This window comes from Bidens hawaiensis, unplaced genomic scaffold, assembly GCF_021521415.1.
Source record: "Bidens hawaiensis isolate Kalapana, Puna unplaced genomic scaffold, B.hawaiensis_p1.1 tig00016268_1, whole genome shotgun sequence".
In the NCBI taxonomy this organism is placed as follows: Eukaryota; Viridiplantae; Streptophyta; class Magnoliopsida; order Asterales; family Asteraceae; genus Bidens; species Bidens hawaiensis.
Genome location: NW_027492486.1, coordinates 175,456 through 195,392, shown reverse-complemented (window position 1 = coordinate 195,392; position 19,937 = coordinate 175,456). Strand labels below are relative to the sequence as shown.

Genomic DNA, 19,937 nt, shown 5'->3' with positions numbered 1-19,937 from the left:
GTTCAGTTGGTACCCTACCATCAACATTATTAAATTATTATCTTGTTATCAGCGGGAGCTAAAAGAATTTGAAACACAAAAAAGCAGCGTCGGCCATAAGGTGTGGCGGGATGGTCGATGGCCACAGGCCCAACATCCCGCAAGGCCTGATTTTTTTTTTAAACTATATGTATTTTTATTAAAACATGTATATTTAGTGCTCAAACTCATATCTAGTGCTCAAACTCAATTGCATAACACTAGCTTAGTCTAGTGGTAAAAGGGTATTACTTACAACCAAAATGTTATAGGTTCTAGTCTCATTTGAGACATGTTTAATCCTATATATAAAATTTTTTTACACAACCAAAATTATTACCAAGTAATCCCATATCAAAATATAGTTGTTTAAACCCAACAAAATACTACTTTTACTTAAGGCCCAAAAATATTAAAAATTTTAGGGCTTAAGTAAAAATAGTATTTTGTTGGGTTTAAACAATTTTTTGCTTTTTGATGGTTCAAAAAAAACAAAAAAAATTTTGGGCCCAAGGTCGGCCCGTAGGGGGGGCTGGGTGGTCGACGGCCACAGGCCCGACACCCCGCTAGACCCGAATTTTTTTAATTTATATGTATTTTTATTTAAACAATATGTATATAATTTAGTGTTTAAACTCATTTGTATAAGCATTAGCTTTATCTAGTGGTAAAGAGGTATTAGTTATAACCAAAAGGTTATGGGTTCTAGTCTCATTTGAGAAATGCTAATCCTATTCTTATACAAAAGTTTTTTAAACAACCTAAATTATAAACAATTAAGCCCATATCAAAATTAAATTGTTTAAACCCAACAAAATACTCCTTTTATTTAAGACTCAAAAAAATTTTCGCTTTTGACATAAATTTTTTTTTTCTTTCTCGGAGACGGGCCTGTTTGGGCCAAAGGTGAAAATTTCTCGGAGCCGTCCCGGCAAAAAAGACAAATGAAGTTGAATCTTAGAACTTAAATGAAGGTTCGGGACATAATGCATGTTCCTAGTAAAGCAGGAAACAAGTTTGTTTGAATGGGAAACAATGGACCACTAGATATACCTTGAGTTTTAGGAAGGCAACCTCTTTTGTTTTTCTTCCCATGAGACAAAAACAAAAGCTACATGTCTACAACTCTAGATACCATAAAGTGTTAGTCACACTTCAACATTTACAACACTTTTATTCGATACATGCCTTTCATCTTTTATATGCAACCGTGACTAAGCATACACAACATTTTTTAAAGTAACTTAAAACGTAAGACTTGTGGTGAAACACATGAGCTAATTGGACCATCAATGTATTGTTAAACTTATGTATATGTGTTACAAGTGCATGACAAGGAGTTGGTAAGTTTTAGTGTGGACAGTGGACCCAATGACAACCTAAAGCAAGAATGGTTGTCAAAAGTTGATCTATTTTTTACCTTTTATCAAATAGCATCTCTCTGTGAAAGAAAAAGTGCAACAGAATTGCTAGTAGTATTCCATCTTTAAAGAAAAAAGTGGTCTCTCTTACCCTCCAAGTTAAAATATTTACACACCCCTTCTTTACTCTCTATATATCAAAGGGAGGTGATGCATTATCTTGATGCCAAAAACACCATGATTGTTATAAGCTTATCATCATCCATCATTCACTTTGACTGCCCAATATTCTATATTGGACAAGACATCTAGAGGGGTAGTTTGGGTTTTAAGAGGTAGAAACTAGAAAGAGTCTCATGGGGAGGAACAATAGTATGGTTTTCGGGGCGCTTGTGTTGGTTTGCTTCTTTTTGTTATTAAGTGTTTCCATAATCACACGCGGTGTAATTCCACCCGGTTTCCACACGTCAAATGGAGCATTGCTAAGGACAAGGCACACGGGGTCTGTTTTTAATGCGAGCAAAAGACGAGTTCCAAATGGACCCGATCCTATTCACAATAGGTATGCAAACACATGTCTTTATTTTCATCTTCATTATGTGTTTTCATCTTGTTATAGAGGTCAATCTTCATTGTTGATCTTGTAAATGATGTTTTATCTTACAAAATAGTGTTTTGATAATGCGGTGAGATTTCTTTTGAGAACCACTTTGAGTTTTAAGAACTCGAAAGAACTCAACGTAATCATTTTTTTATTTTTTTTACACATAATATATGTAGGTTATATATACGTAAAAAAAGGGTAATGATGATATTTGATCATCCTTTTGAAGCAAAAAAGGGTAATGATGATATTTGATCATCCTTTTGAAGCTTTATTAAAGGGTAATGATGGGTGTCTTTGTATGTAGTAGTTAGTTGTTCAAAGTTTGAATTGAAAGATTCATGGATTTGTGATGTTTAGTTTTAGATAAAAAGGAATGAAATCTAATACAGTTTGTGTGTTTGTGAGTTGTGGAAAAGGGATGTTACCTTTGCTTTAGCTTTGAACTTTATTCCTCTTGTTAAGTGGGGTTGTGTTCCTTAGTTAAAGCACTTTGCATCTCTTCGGTTTCTCTTCTTTCAACAATTTTTCTCTTTTCTTTTTTGGATTCACAAATATACAAGAGTATCGGGTTTTAATGGGTCGAAGACTCACTCAAATTTAAACCAAATACAACTAAATAGATAGTGGTAAGTGAGTATCAAGCACGAGGAGTTTATGGAATATGTATTAATAACATAGCTTGACAATGAACTAATATAAAAGTAAATGACAAAAAAGTAATCTTCAAGTTGATTTTGATTTGATTTTATGAACTAAAATAAACTAACAAATAAGTTGTAAACAATTGATTAAACAAGCATTCCTCCCAGGATTCGGGTTATTACTCAACACTTATGTTAACATTCATTGGATAAATCATACTATCTTGGTTTTGTGTAAATACAATTGTTTGTGATTAATCAAGAACTAATTACTCGGATTACTAGAACACGAGGTTGTTACTTAGTAATCAATCAATACTATTAATCCTAAGTCATTCCATTAAATCTCAATTGTCAACGACACAAAGAACGTGTGGTTCAAAACTAGGTTTAAACAATATAGACAAACTACAAACAATCACATAAACATCATGGTCATACTAACATAGCAATTAGACAATCAATCAAAATTCAAGAACAAATAAAATAAAGCGTCTTGAAATTAACCTTACATCCCAAGAGAAATACCAAAAGATTAGCCACACATGGTTAGCATCATCAATCCAATGTTTAATCCAAATCAATCAAAGATTATGGTGTTAATCTTCAATTAGAAGCACTCAAAAACTTGTTCTCAAGCACCCAAATCACCCAAACAATTGTCTCCAAACAGAATAGAATGAAAAGCAAGTCAAAAGGCACTTATAACATCTTTTGCGAGTTGTAACTATCACCAGCGCGCAGGGTCCACCGTAAGCTACCGGTGGCCACCATAGCTTACGGTGGCTTTAAAACCATTACGCCAAAAAAACTTCTGTCTACGACAACATGTTACGGCAAACACCCCACCGTAGCTTACGGTGGGTGCTGTAAGCTACGATGGCTTCAGCACCACTTTCATCTTTTATCTTCAATTCTTGATTGCTCGCCTCCCGTCTCGCCTCTCTTGTTCCTTTCACTCTAATCGCCTTTTCTCAACACCTGTACCTACAAACACCCAATATTCGGTAGTAACCTAAATCCTTGAAATAACACATAAATGCACATGTTCTAATTAAAATTACTACACTTAAGGATGGTTCTACAATCCACCCGTCACCTGTCAATTAAAGGTGTTCTTCGGTTTTGTTTTTCAGGTTGCGGGTTCTTCAGGTTTCAAAATTTTAAATCTTGACCCGAAACCCAATCCAAATCTCCAACGGGGTTTTCGGGTTTGGGTTTTTTTGGGTTGGGTAAATCAGGTTCGAGGATCTTAGAAAACCATGAAAAAGAAAAAAAAAAGAACACACACACACACACACACACAACACAAAAATTTTATAAAGTACGATCCTAAAGTTAAAACAACATATTCTTCTTTGCTTGTAACGCAAATAATCAAATAAAAAGCCAGCATAACTTGATAAAACAATTCAAAAGAAGAGTAAAACTAACTTGAATCATAATTCTCTTCAATCGGGTGTGATTTGGTTGTTCGAATGCGGTTGCTATTAGTAATAAACGAAAAATATAAATTAACAATAAACAGTTGATCTATAATAGTTGAAATGACAACAGCCGATTATAGTCAAGCATTTCGTTGAATAACATTGTAGAACAAGTAAATATAAATATAACTATATAAGCGCTTAACAACTTTTTGTTCATAAGTTATTATTTAATTCATAATTTGATATAAGGGGTAGCGACGCAGCTTGTTGCCCGCTTGCCTTCTGTTTCGATTCGATGTAATCCAATAAACAATCAACAAACATTGCTAATAAATTTGGCAATATGATTTTTTTAAGACAGATTGAAAAAAGGTAATCAGGATTAATATATGTTTTATTAAAGGTTTTAAAAAAAATATGATTATAAAAAAGTAAGATTGTTACTATTGATAGCAATTAAACTTTTTCGAATAAAATAGTTTAAAAGATGATAAACTCGAAAATGGCACAAAATTCCTTGCGAATAAAATGATGAAATATTGCTGGGACACTAAAATGATGACGTGATTGGACACCCTGTGGCTTAGAAATTAATATGCTTGGTAATATATAAAAGGTCATGCTAATAAGACATCCATCCTTAAAATTCATATACCATCTATATGACTCGTATAGCTTATACGAGTCGTATAAGCTTCCGTACATCGACGTCCATCAATTTCTTGAAAAATGTGTTTGACCAAATTCTAAAACGAGTCGTATGAGTTATACGAGATGGTGCTGGTATTTATACGAGATGGTGCTGGTATTTATACTACTCGTATAATGCCCGTTTTGGATCCTGATACACCTTTCTCAGTCCGTACATACCAGCTTTTCAGTGGATTTTTTACCAGACTTAAGACTTATATGAGTAGTATAATCTATACGACTCGTTAGTTCAGTGTACGTGAATGACTAGTTTTATACGAGTAGTATAGGTTATACGACTCGTACAGGCAGGGTAATTATTTGACACGATACAATATTATGTCAGTTATTTGACACGAAATAATATTCGGTAAATTATTTGACACGAAACAATATTCCACCGTAAATTATATGACACGACGCAATATTCTAACCAATCAAATACATAAGAGAGGTTACTGTGTCACAACAAAATATCTAGCAAGTTAAAGTGGTTATAGTGTTTAAAAAAAATTAATAAAAAAACGAGTTAGATATGTCGTTTGTTGATGATGACAATCAAGACGATTGTGTTGGTGAAACTTCCGACAATGTCTCACCATTTTCAACCAACGAGGTATAAATAATTTTATAAGTATGTTTATATTATTTAATATTTAAGATATTGTTGTTAACGGAAGGTTAAATTTGTTTTCAATTGTTTTCGTCTGTCGACGAACTTAAGGACTGGGCGAAAACGATAGGTCGTGAAGTTGGTGTTGTCGTAGTAACCCAACGGTCGAAGACAAACGCCGGTGGAGAAGTCGTTAAAGTTTGGCTAAAGTGTGATCATGGCGGGTCATACAATTGTACTGCGACAGTTAGGCGTTCTGGTACAATCAAAACCGGTTGCAATTTTAGCTTAATAGGCAACTATTTGCGACAATACAATGGTTGGAGGTTTCGGGTGGTTGATGATACACACAACCATGAACTCGTTCAACATTTCGAGGGTCGCGCATATGCAGGTAGACTTACTCTTGCTCAAAAGGTTATGGTACATGATATGTATCGAAACCGAGCGCCACCACGTGACATTTTATGTAACTTAAAGTCTAAGGATGAAAGAAATGTGACCTGCATCAAAACCGTTTACAATGAAGGGCAAAAGATCCGTAAAGAGGATCGCCGAGGAAAAAGCCCGATGGAGGTTCTTTTCAATTTGTTGCAAGACACGACTTATATACACAACCATCGCACAAATCCATCCACAAATGCCTTGGAGGATTTGTTCTTCATTCATCCAACATCGTATATGATATATCGTGCATTCCCGCATGTGTTGGTGATAGACACAGCGTACAATACAAACGTATACAAGATGCCGTTGTACAAATCGTTGGTGTAACTTCAACCAGCAAGACATTTCATATAGCAATGGCAGCTATATCCAATGAAAAGGAGGATAATTTCACGTGGGTGCTAACTATGCTAAAGACGACGTTAGATAACTGCATGATGCCACGTGTGATATTAACATATTGTGATCTTGCCCATATGAATGCCTGCGAATTTGTCTTCCCTAATGCTGCCAAACTACTATGTAGATGGCACATTAATGAGAACATAAAAAAGCATTGCAGGCAAAGCTTCGCTACCTCCGAAGAATACGAACAGTTTCTTGGTCGATGGAACTGGTTGGTTAAGTCTAGCGCTCTCCCTGAATATGAGTTAAGATACAGGCGACTTTATGATACTTTAATTGCCAGCCACAAAAGTAATTTATCTAGTTCTCATATTAAGTGTTTGTTCTAACTTGATTCAAGAGATGTTTATTACTTGTCATATGTATTGATTATTTTTTTTTTTTCAGGAGTACTTGATTATGTTAGCATCAACTGGCTCGATAAGTATAAAGAAAAGTTTGTGTCTATGTGGATAGACAAAAATCTAAATTTTGGTAATACCACAACAAATCGAGTTGAGAGCGCACACTCTCTTCTAAAAAAACACATGGTGACTCGGAACTCTACGCTTGATAAACTTGTAGGTATTATCAATCGAATCATGGTGAGCTAGCTAACAACCATAAAAGCAACCTTTGAAGAGAGTCGTAAAAAGAAAAGGAATCACCACAACATACCACTTTTCAACGAGTTGCGCCGTCATGTTTCATGTAAATCTCTAGATATATTATGGGGCGAGCTTAACCGGGTCAACAAGTTGATGGAGTCTTGTAGAGCATGCGGGTGTCATGTTCGCACAAGTTGTGGTATGCCATGTGCATGTATGATTTCAAAGTATTTGACTTCAGATCAAACCATTCCTTTAGATTCGATAGATATATATTGGAGAAAGTTGGATTTCGATCCGTTATTTGTTGACGAGGATGAAGGTCTTGACTCAAAAGCTAACGAGCTGGTAGAAGAATTTGTAAAACAAATTAAAAAAGAGTCAAAGGGCGGAAAAAAAAGTATGTTGCCAAAGTTCCTTTCTGTAAGGCCCCGTTACCGGTAGCCCTACTTTCGTGTTGGATTTACTCATAAACACAGTTCTAAATATCAGAGTTAATTAAAACATTTACGCGGAATATAAAACTTTCATAAAACATTACATAATTCATAACTTGTCTCAAAACATCCTTTGTCTTTCAACATTAAAGCATTAAAATTAAAACATCATAAGTCTTCAGATGCCAAACTCTTGTTCAGTGCCACGTGTCTCCTCAAGCGAGCTGCCTCATCCTACTCACCTGCGTGCATACTAAAAGTCAGCTACGCTGAGTGAGTTCTAGTTAATCATACACTATACAATACACATAAACTTATATTCTTTCATTCATACTTTCATACTTTCATACTTTCATCCGTTCATACTTTCATTCTTTCTTTTGTATTAACTTACCTTCATATCTTACGTTATAAAGAGCATTACGCCCTACATTCCTCGAGTATTATTAGGGCTCGGTACCCTCCTTCCTCGAGTATTATTAGGGCTCGGTACCCTCCTTCCTCGAGTATTATTAGGGCTCGGTACCCTCTTTCCACGAGTATTATTAGGGCTCGGTTTCCCTCTTTCCACGAGTATTATTAGGGCTCGGTTTCCCTCTTTCCTCGAATATTAGTAGGGTTCGGTTCCCTAGTTCTCGAATATTAGTAGGGTTCGATTCCCTCTTCGTTACCATACAACCATACATCATACCTCGAGTATTATTAGGGCTCGGTACCCTTTTCGTAACCATACAACCATGCAACCGTCATTTCCTTCTTTTATTAACTTTATCACGTTCATACACATAAGCATACATATCATACTTACCTTATACATAGCGTTACAACCTGACAGTACGTGCAATATCCGAAGATCGTTCACGTACCATCAAGCAATCATTCATGCATTTCACATTATTCACACAAGGCATACACTTATCTCTTAGGATAAGCGTATTAACAAACATATTGAGTATGCACACAGCCCCGAAAACATAACACATAAATGGGGCTAGAAACTCACCTGAACACGGTTACGTTCACCGTTAATCGTAATCCCTTTCTTCAGTTGTGCACGGCTGACTGTATAACAAGTACACGTATCAAACAACTATCACTACTCATATCATCTTTCCAGTCTTAACTACTACCCACAACGAACGGGGGTCCGGGGGCAGCGCCCCTGGCAGCGGGATCTAGGGGCGGCAGCCCCTAGCAGGGTCCAAGGGGCAGAGCCCCTGGCTGGGGTCGAGCTGCCAGGTCAGCTTGGAAAAATTTTATTTCCATTAACTGTCTTAACACATTTTTCATTAGGTTTTTAATTTATTTCCTAATCGAACTTGGCTTTAGGCGAAGTTAAACCTTAGGCGAACTTAGCTTTAGGCGAAGTTAAACCTCAGGCGAACTTAGCTCTAGGCGAAGTTAAACCTTAGGCGAACTTAGCTTTAGGCGAGGTTAAACCTTAGGCGAACTTAGCTTTAGGCGAGGTTAAACCTTAGGCGAACTTAGCTTTAGGCGAAGTTGTCATCAGGCGAACTTAGCCGTAAGCGAAGTTATCAATTAGGCGAACTTGGCCTCAGGCGAAGTTATCGCTTTGAAGGCGAAGTTGCCCAGATGCAGGCGAAGTTACCCAGATCAGCCGCTGTTTAAGAATCTGACCAGCATTTCGAACGATTTTAACACCCTTGCTATGGTTCGACATCACCCCCTACGTTCCCCAACCGTTTCCGGTCGTATATACGCTATAAAGCTCGGATCTTTAAACTTCAAAGATCAAGAATCATACCTTTTTGAGCTTGTTTGGATCTCGTTTACTTGTTATCACAACTAATCGCTCTCTCTCTCTCTCTCTCTCTCGGATCTGCTCGGTTCTTCCCTCGGCCGGCGGCGAAGTTGTGTGGTGTGTGTGTGTTTTGGAGTGTGTTAGAAAAGTGATAGAATGAAAGATATTTTTGGGTTTAGGGTATTTATATCCCTTAAATCCCATGGACCTAAGGCTCATTCTCATTTAACCCATCTCAATTAATCCAAGTCCATGTTCCGCTCCCTACTCAATATCCAATAATTAACACGAAATCACTAAACATAAATTTCTTTATTCAACATTAAAATTTTAGGATGTTACAAGTCTTCCCTCCTTAAAGAGGTTTCGTCCCCGAAACCTAACTATTACATAAACATACTAGGTTAAAACTTGCGCATCTCATCCTCGGCCTCCCAAGTAGCATCTGATCCCTTGCGGTGTTTCCATATCACTTTTACCAAAGGTATAATCTTGTGACGAAGCTGCTTCTCCTTGCGGTCAACGATCTCTATCGGTTGCTCGATGTAGTTCAATTGTTCATCAACCTCAATGTCCATCAATGGCACGTGAGACGTGTCATCAGCTAGACACTTCCTCAGATGAGAAACATGGAAGGTTGAATGAATTCCTTCTAACTCATCGGGTAAATTCAGTTTATAAGCTACTTCACCCACACGATCTACAATCTTGAACGGCCCAATGTACCTCGGACTCAACTTTCCTCTTTTCCTAAAACGGATAATCCCCTTCCAAGGCGAGACCTTGAGCATCACATAGTCACCAACGTTAAACTCAATTGGTAGTCGCCGCTTATCTGCATAAGACTTTTGTCTGTCTTGAGCGGCTTTCATTCTTGCTTTGATCTGATCGAACTTTGAAGACGTTTCTTGAACCACTTCTAGGCTTCCCATTTCTTTCTGACCAATCTCACCCCAACACACCGGGGTTCTACATCGTCTACCGTAAAGCATCTCAAACGGTGGCATACCAATACTTGAATGGTAACTGTTTTTATAGGAGAACTCTGCCAGGTGCAGATGATCATCCCAACTTCCACCAAAATCTAAAACACAAGCACGTAGCATATCCTCAAGGGTTTGGATCGTCCTTTCAGACTGTCCATCGGTTTGAGGATGATACGCCGTACCGATGTTCAACCTCGTCCCCATAGCTTCATGGAATTTCTTCCAGAACCTCGAAGTAAACCGTGTATCTCTATCAGACACGATCGACAACGGTATTCCATGCTTGGTTACAACTTCTTTAATGAACAAGCTTGCTAACATTTCTGACGAGATGGCCTCTCGTATGGGCAGAAAGTGAGCACTCTTGGTCAAACGGTCCACAATCACCCAGATGGTATCATGTTGCTTAGCTGTACGAGGTAGCTTAGTTATGAAATCCATGGTGATGTGTTCCCATTTCCACTCAGGTATCTCTAGCGGTTGCATCCTCCCATAAGGCTTTTGGTGCTCGGCTTTGACTTGTAAACAAGTTAAGCACTTACTAACATAATCTACTACATCATTCTTCATTCCTGGCCACCAGTAATCTCTCTTCAGGTCTTGGTACATCTTTGTAGCTCCAGGATGGATTGAGTACCTTGACTTATGAGCTTCATCTAAGATTCGACTTCTAAGATCACCATGGCGTGGGATCCACATACGGTCGAACCTAGTTTTAACTCCATGAGTGTTTTCCATCAACTCGTCTTGCTGGCCATAAATCCTTTCTTTCTTTACTAACCCTTCATCTACTAACACCTCTGACTGTACCTTGATGATTTCTTCAAAAAGACTCGGGTTCATGATCAACTTGTATGACTTCACTGTTGCAAGGACTTCCTCATTCTTACGACTTAGCGAGTCAGCGACCACGTTAGCTTTATCGGGGTAATACTTAATCTCACAGTCGTAATCCTTTATCAATTCTAACCATCTTCTCTGCCTCATGTTCAATTCTTTCTGCTCGAAGAAGTACTTTAAACTCTTATGATCTGTATAGATAGTACACTTAGTACCGTACAGATAATGCCTCTATATCTTAAGAGCATGTACTACAGCTGCTAACTCCAAATCATGCGTCGGATAAGTACTCTCATGAACCTTTAACTGCCTAGACGCGTAGGCTATCACCTTCCCTCATTGCATCAACACGCAACCTAACCCTTGATGCGAGGCATAAGCACAAACAACGAAATCCTCGTCGCCATCAGGTAGAGTAAGGATGGGAGCTTGCGTGAGTCTCTTCTTTAATTCTTCAAAGGCTTCTTCTTGAAACTTTCCCCAACTGAATACTATCGACTTTCGGGTCATACCGGTCAGCGGTGCGGCTATCTTGGAGAAGCCTTCGATGAATCTCCTATAGTAGCCAGCTAACCCTAGGAAGCTTCGTATATTAGTCGGATTCTGCGGAGTCTTCCAATTCGTTATCGCTTCAATCTTAGCTGGGTCCACGGTAATCCCCTCCGGATTAACCACATGACCTAAAAATTGCACTTCTCTTAACCAGAACGCGCACTTCGAAAACTTGGCGTACAACTTCTCTTTCTTCAGAACTTCCAATACCTCTCTCAGATGCTCGGCATGGTCAGACTCACTCTTTGAATAAATCAATATATCATCGATGAAGACGATAACCGACTTATCCAACATCGGTCGACACACCCTATTCATCATGTCCATAAATGCTGCAGGAGCATTGGTTAGACCGAATGACATTACGAGGAACTCGTAGTGTCCATACCGCGTTTGGAACGCTGTCTTAGGGATGTCTGCCTCTTTCACCTTCAGCTGATGGTAGCCTGATATGAGATCTATTCGTGAGAACCAACTTGAACCTTGCAGTTGGTCGAACAGATCATCAATCCTTGGCAACGGATATCTATTCTTTACCGTAAGCTTATTCAACTCACGATAGTCTATGCACATTCTCATACTTCCATCCTTCTTTTTCACGAACAATACTGGTGCGCCCCACGGGGAAACACTCGGTCTTATGAAACCTTTGTCGAGGAGTTCTTGCAGTTGGGACATCAATTCTTTCATCTCGGACGGTGCTAGACGGTAAGGCGCATTCGCGACAGGTTGGGCTCCTGGTATTAGATCTATCTAAAATTCTATCTCTCGCTCCGGTGGCAACCCCGGAAGATCCTCAGGGAATACTTCTGGGTAGTCGCGCACAATAGGAACATCTTTCATTTCTTTCGTCTCTGCCGTAACGTTGACGACATACGCCAGGTAGGCACAACACCCTCGCCTTAGCAAACCCTCGGCTTTTATCATCGAAATGACATTAAGCCCAGAACTTTCCTTATCACCGTAAACTGTCACCGCACTACCATCCAATGACTTTAACCTTATCATCCTACTCTTACACACTATCTGAGCCTCAAACTCAGACAACCAATCCATACCCAAAACCGCATCGAACTCTCCCAAGGTCATAACGTACAAGGTAACCGGGAACTCATGTCCTTCCAATTCTATCTTACAGTTCTTAACCATCTTTGTTATTTTAACCGAAGTGTCACTAGCGGTTTCTACTACAAAAGTTTCAGACACTCGGCAGCCTTTCATTTTAGCGAGTTTACTAAATGTCATAGCTACAAAACTTCTATTTGCCCCTAGCAGGGTCCAAGGGGCAGAGCCCCTGGCTGGGGTCGAGCTGCCAGGTCAGCTTGGAAAAATTTTATTTCCATTAACTGTCTTAACACATTTTTCATTAGGTTTTTAATTTATTTCCTAATCGAACTTGGCTTTAGGCGAAGTTAAACCTTAGGCGAACTTAGCTTTAGGCGAAGTTAAACCTCAGGCGAACTTAGCTCTAGGCGAAGTTAAACCTTAGGCGAACTTAGCTTTAGGCGAAGTTAAACCTTAGGCGAACTTAGCTTTAGGCGAAGTTAAACCTTAGGCGAACTTAGCTTTAGGCGAAGTTGTCATCAGGCGAACTTAGCCGTAAGCGAAGTTATCAATTAGGCGAACTTGGCCTCAGGCGAAGTTATCGCTTTGAAGGCGAAGTTATCGCTTTGAAGGCGAAGTTGCCCAGATGCAGGCGAAGTTGCCCAGATCAGCCGATGTTTAAGTTTCTGACCAGCATTTCGAACGATTTTAACACCCTTGCTATGGTTCGACATCAACCGTTTCCGGTCGTATATACGCTATAAAGCTCGGATATTTAAACTTCAAAGATCAAGAATCATACCTTTTTGAGCTTGTTCGGATCTCGTTTACTTGTTATCACAACTAATCGCTCTCTCTCTCTCTCTCTCTCTCTCTCTCGGATCTGCCCGGTTCTTCCCTCGGCCGGCGGTGAAGTTGTGTGGTGTGTGTGTGTTTTGGAGTGTGTTAGAAAAGTGATAGAATGAAAGATATTTTTGGGTTTAGGGGGTATTTATATCCCTTAAATCCCATGGACCTAAGGCCCATTCTCATTTAACCCATCTCAATTAATGCAAGTCCATGTTCCGCTCCCTACTCAATATCCAATAATTAACACGAAATCACTAAACATAAATTTCTTTATTCAACATTAAAATTTTAGGATGTTACACTTTCACTAGTAATGCCAGCCTCGTCAACCAGTCAACAACCAGAAGTTCAAAAACATAACCGCGAGCGTCCACCGACAAAGTCTAAGGAAAATAGCAAACGCGAGCCCCCCTCTCAAACGCAGTAATTCTACAGCATTAAGCGTTCATGAAACCATGCCCACCCAGACAGACCCTTCCAAACACTGTTCCTTTGTCGGTGTCGAAAACAACGCTAGACACAATTATTATACGGGTAGCCAAGAAAATGCGAGACACAGTTCTTATATGGGTAGCCAGGACAATGAGAGACGTAGTTATGTGCCGGTTTCTCAAGAGAGACGTTACCATCACAAGTATTTAGAACAAGTTCACTACATTCTTCAACCTTTTGTTTCACATATACAAGATGTTTCTCTTGATGGAAATTGTGGATTTCGTCTACGGCTGTTGCTCTAGGTCGTCCTGAAGATGACTGGATCCATATACGAAATGAACTTATACAAGAGATGATGAGTAATTGGAATGTGTACATCCATGTATTCGGTGGCGTTCGTTGTAATAGAGTATTTAATACCCTGCATTGGTCAAGCTATGGAATGGTTCCACGAGAACGCTGGATGGATATGCCATCCACAGCTTTTATGATTGCTAATAGGTATGGGGTGATCGTTCACTCATTGTCAACAGATGAACGTAACAATTCTACAATTTTTCCATTGTTACATCATCCTCAAGAAATCCTAGATCATGCCGCCATTGCCATTCTAAATGTCGACGATTGTCATTTTGTGGTTGTTAAGTTTGAAGGGATATACCCGATGCCGACAGTAAATTCTTACTGGAAACATTACAGACATGAAATGGTAAGTGGTTGGGAAGACTTGTATCGGCTGCGTGTAAAAATGTTCACAGATCAGCAAACAGAACGTCAAACTTATTATGTAGACTTAGGATGATATATGTTATGTATGTTGTATTTTAATCTGATTGGGAAATTTTATGTCAACTATAAAGTTGCAAACCATTACATCAGAGTTGTTAAAATTGGTTGGTAGACCATTACATCATACATAAAGCCATTACATATAATAATAACTGCGTCACTAACTCAAATTTTAATGCACAACAATGGCAATTATAAGCACTATGAAGAAAATCCAACTCATAATCAGTTGATGCTTCAATTTCTTTTTCTCTGCAACACTGATTTGGAGTTCCATAACCAACTCTTTATTTGCAATCTCCAATTCGTTTTTCTTCTTTAATAACCCATGAATTATGTCAGTTGATCTTGAACACATCTTTGGATCAAACCAGCCAATCCATTGACATTTTGATCCCTGTTATACCATTGAAGTGATTTAGGTTGCAAAAAGGAAGAAGTATTTCACACAAAAATAAAAAAATAAATAACTTACCTCATCTGGACAACCATAGAACCTACGCTCGGGATTTTTTGGCTTCCATGATGTTCTTAAAACAGCTAGTTTACCACAACAACAAAATACGTTATTAGGGTGAGGAGAAAACCGATTCATCGACGAGGAAGAAGACATAGTTATAGTACAAATATAGGTATGAGTTTGGGGTGGGAGGTTGGAGTTTTTAATTGGTGAAGGTATGAGTTTTATAGATGGGAGATTAGGGTTTATTAGCCTTTTATTGTTTAGAAAATAAGAATTAAAAACAAAATAATTGTTTTTATGTAACTTATAATTTAGCAGATTACTATGTCGGACGATGAAGGTTTGGACGACGGTGATGTTATTTATGAGACCCATGAGTATTTACAGTTCCCCGCGGGAACCGAGGACCATCGTAGACTTCATCGGTTTGCAGACAGGAAAATGACTAACCCTATCTCGATCGATTGGGATCTTTTGCGGGATGTAGGAGAGATTGAGAGGGCCGAGGGGATTATAGGTGTGGGTACACCATGGAGGCATCTTATAGATCTTGCTTGCCTCCCTTGTTATCGAGAGCTTACTTTAGAGTTTCTGTCCATATTTCGTTTTACCCCTCCAAACAATATGCATGCTGATAACAGCGTGGTGTTCTGTTTATTTGGCCAAGATCATGGGATGACATTACCCCGGTTTGCTGTTGTATCAGGCTTGTATACAGAGGAGCAGGTTATTTATCCAGAGTTTGAGGAGGTTATATTTGTGGAGAATGACCAAACTTTGACACAATTTTGGGGTCGGATTGGTACTGGCCCATTTAAGATAAAGGCCAGGTCGAGTTCGATTGTAGATCCTCTTCAACGATACCTACACAAGGTTATCGCGTGTTCTATTACTGGTCGTGGGAATGGTAGGGAGTGGTGCACCTTACCTGATCTATTTTACTTATATTGTTTGTTGATGCCGGTTAATTGCAACCTTGCATGGTGTATGGCTTTTTATTTTGCTACACTTCATAGCAAAAGGCGGGATGGTGAGATTATTTGTGGATATTTTATTACAGCCATCGAGTGCAGGTTAGGTTTGCTCAACTCAGATTCTGTTTGTGGCATGCATGTAAAAAAGGCATGGAGTTTAGATAAGAATACAGTGAAACGTATGAAAATTGCTATGGAGTTCCCAGACATGGGTTTACGTTTCTCTGTGGTTCCTGGAGTTGTTTGGCAGCCTCATCAGCATGTTCAGGACCAGCCCCCCTCCCCCATGACCGCCATGTTCAGGACCAACATCATGACCCCGCTCAACAACATCATCAGTATCACCATAGGCATGTTGTTAGAGGTCTGGCAGTTCCACGTCAGCTTATTCAGGACATCCAGCATATTCAGGCAAGTCAGGTTTGGTTTCAAGATTGGATAGTTGAATGGGTGAGATCGCAAGGTTTTAACCCCCCTCCTGCTCCTTAGCATCCGGGTCAGCAGCACCAGCCCCCTCAGCATCCACCTCCACCAGCATAGGGTTTATGTGGACTTATGTTTTTGTGTTGACGGTTATGTTTATTTGGTTGTTATGTGGTTTGTATGGTACTTTTTTACGTTTGGATGTTTGTACTTGATTATGGATGTTTGTAGGGTGACTCTTATTTTGTATTTATATGGTATGCTATGTTATGTGGTATTATTACTTCTATTATTATGTGATTTGTATTGTAATTATAGATTCAAAATAATATAGTTAAACATGATAGCATTACATAAATGATATATTAGATAAATAGCAAATGACGGTGCCGTAGAATATTTTTGTTGTTTATTTATGTTACTTTTAAATACAACCACTTTACAATAGATTAATAAAAATCAATCTATCATGGTGGCTCCATGCAACGCATGGGTTTCATTAGCTAGTTGAAGATTAATATTACAAATAACAAAGTTAAATGAAACAACTTACAACTCATTTTGGATAACATAAAGTAAATAGAGGTACAATATCATGACAATACGGCGCAAACACTAAACAAGGTTGGGTTCCACGCGCCATTTATATAATTCATGAGCCATCTGACGTTGGTAGTTAACACATACCTCATCAACGTCATTTTCAATCACCAAGGGCTTATTTTTAACCAACATTTCTATCATCATACAAACTAGAACCCCTGAATTAAAAGTGTTACCCTTGTCTTGAGGCACGTTGACTTCACTTAAACCGATAACCATTTCTTTTTTCTCGTATGATTTATTCGAGTTTCGCCAGTAGCGTATACGATCAAGTAACCATGGGAAAAACAATGATAACATCTCCATTTTAGCGCTTTGAAGTTTTTCATTTCTCCACCTTTTATCCGTCCAGTATTGGGTAATTTCCATTGTCCGCATATCTATACGAATGAGTAACCAATCACCAGAATGAAACGAAAACGGAATATACACATGGTCAACCTCCCAAAATCGTGGATATGTATCTTTTGTTCCGGCCAGCTCAATGGAAATTCTGGAGTCTTCGTTCTTCATTTCATCATAAAAACATGGGGACAACACCGTCCAACGGAGTCTTAAATTTGGATTAGTTCTTAATTTTGCGTATCGAATAATCATCAATCTTTTTGTCCACGCTTCGATGTGCTACAAACATATTTATCAAAAATATTAGTTACTCATTTATGGGAAACACATATAAAAGTATATAAAACTTTAGAATTTTACCGTTTTAGAAAGCGAACCATTGGATTCATATCCTAACAAAGTGCCCTAGAAACTTCGATTGAGTTTTTTCATGGGTAGAAACTTTGTATAGCAAAATGGGGTGTCTCCGTTAATATAAAACTCAACAACATCTCTTGACCAACTGTTTTTCTTTGGAATCGAAACTGCAAAATTATTTTTTTCTTAGGGGTTTTCAGGAACATATGAAGAAGACGCCGAAGTAACTGTATGAGGTATCGTTAAACGCCTCCAAACATCATCAGTCCATCTTGCCGATTTGGAAACTGGTTGTGAGGAAAAAAATTCTTCATTTTCTTCTTTGTCCCTTTGGTGCGCCATTTGGAAGAAAATTAAGTGTTTGAAAAATGGAGTATATATCAATGGCAGGGTTGATGTAAAGATGTTAAATATGAAGCATGCATTTATAGTCCTTATTTATAACGGCTATATTTTCTCCACACACCATCTATATGAGTCCTATAACCTTATACGACTCGTATACATAGTGTTTTTGTGCGTGAAAAATGGGTCGTGTATAATTTTGAACACTTTACTAACACCACCCTATACTAGTTTTTTCATTTGAAACAAAATGTATTTTATCTCGTACGAATTAATACCACTAATCTAGAGTATAAATTTATCTCGTATAGCTCATACAACTCGTATGGGACGTAGTCGTATAGGAGGTCTAAAAAAATGTGCCAGCTATCATGCTGTCATGTCACATGAAAATTCAAATTCATCTCGTATAGCCCATACAACTCGTATGGGGGGTTACTCGTATATCCCTTCTCGTATTAAAGGGTCAACGGGTTCTGACATAAAGCTGATTTCTATACGACTAGTATAAGCTATACGATTCGTATATGTGTATAAGCTATACGAGTCGTATAGGTAGGGAAGGGTGTCCCAATAGCAAACTGGGTGTCAGAATAGAGAAAGCCTATATAAAATGATTTACTCATAAAATAAATTATTTAAAAATGCATTAAAAGAAAAAGAAAACTGTAATCCCAAACCAAAAGCCCAAAAACAAGCTAAGGACCTAGAGCCTAGAGGTGTACAAAGAATAGTGAGACCGGTTTATGACAAACCGACCCGAATCGGTTTGATAAGAAAACCAGTTTCACTTAAACAGGTTCATGAACCGACTTAAACCGTCGGTTTTGATACCGGTTTCCCTTTTGAACAACTAAACCTTATTTTAAAGTTTAAACCAAAACGGTTTGTGGAAAACCGGTTTTAAACCGGTTCTAAACAAATGGACCTGGGCATGTCGATCTCTCATGCTTCTAAGCCGGTTTATAAACCGAATTGGTTTAGGTCAAACCAGTTTTGACCAAACCGGTTCGGTTTGGAAAGATGACCGGTTTTGTACACCGCTAATCGCAAACTAAATGCTGATTAGACAGTGAGAGAGTGGGTTCCCTTGAATTTACGCGTTAGGGATGAATAAACAGTGTTTGATTAGCCAACGGGCCGATGGTATTTCATTGAATTGGCGAAGACCTGTTAGGGCGGTAGTGCACAACTTTCTAATTTGAAAGAGTCTCTGAAACACGTTAGTTCGGGTCATGAGGATCCAGATCGATAAGTTTGAAAGGTTGGAAATATGACAGAATTTTTTAACTTATTCTGAACTCGGTTTAAACAGCGGTTCACGATTAGTTCGGGTCATGAGGATCAACTTTCTAATTTTTTAACATGCATTATTATTTTATTATCAGAAGTAATAAATAAACAATCAGAATTATAAGAGCAAGACTTGGGTCGGGTCGAGGGTTCATGATTGTATATTTGGACTCATGGATATACTGAAAATAAAAGAAAATGGATACAGGCTGTCATCTATCCTCCTATAAATACACACATGGACTTCCTATCCGCCATTTTTCAGTTTTAATATTCTTTTCTCTCCTCCCGCCAATCCGCCACGAGTAACAGCGGCAGCGGCTTTGAGGGTGCCTGTGACGGATGCGGAATAATGATAATCGGTTTTTATCATGAGAAGGGTAAGGTGGGCGACAGTTCAGAGCCCACTCTCTCATTGGACACAAAATTATAGAAAACTTTATGTAAATAAGTTTTCTTTTTAAACAAAGCATGTAATTAAATTAAAAAGCTAAAACTCATATCTACCTATACTAATAAACAAAAATAATGATAATGATGTATCATAACCACATTCGATCTTAACTTTAATTTCCTAATCTCCACTCTCCTTAATCAATGCTATCCATGGGTCATGGGTTTAATTAGTATGACCCATTAGT

General features: G+C 38.4%; 1 protein-coding gene and 1 pseudogene across 2 annotated transcripts in view; one reads left to right on the top strand and one right to left on the bottom strand.

Moving 5' to 3' along the window:
• LOC143551127 (inactive LRR receptor-like serine/threonine-protein kinase BIR2 pseudogene) overlaps nucleotides 1-19,937 on the bottom strand; it is a 134,889-nt pseudogene that overhangs the window by 87,920 nt on the left and 27,032 nt on the right. The window lies entirely within an intron of this gene.
• On the top strand, nucleotides 5,283-6,134 carry LOC143551129 (uncharacterized). The gene is made up of 2 exons (XM_077041635.1): nucleotides 5,283-5,363; nucleotides 5,472-6,134. Exons 1-2 carry the CDS (start codon nucleotides 5,283-5,285, stop codon nucleotides 6,132-6,134), a joined length of 744 nt encoding a protein of 247 aa, XP_076897750.1.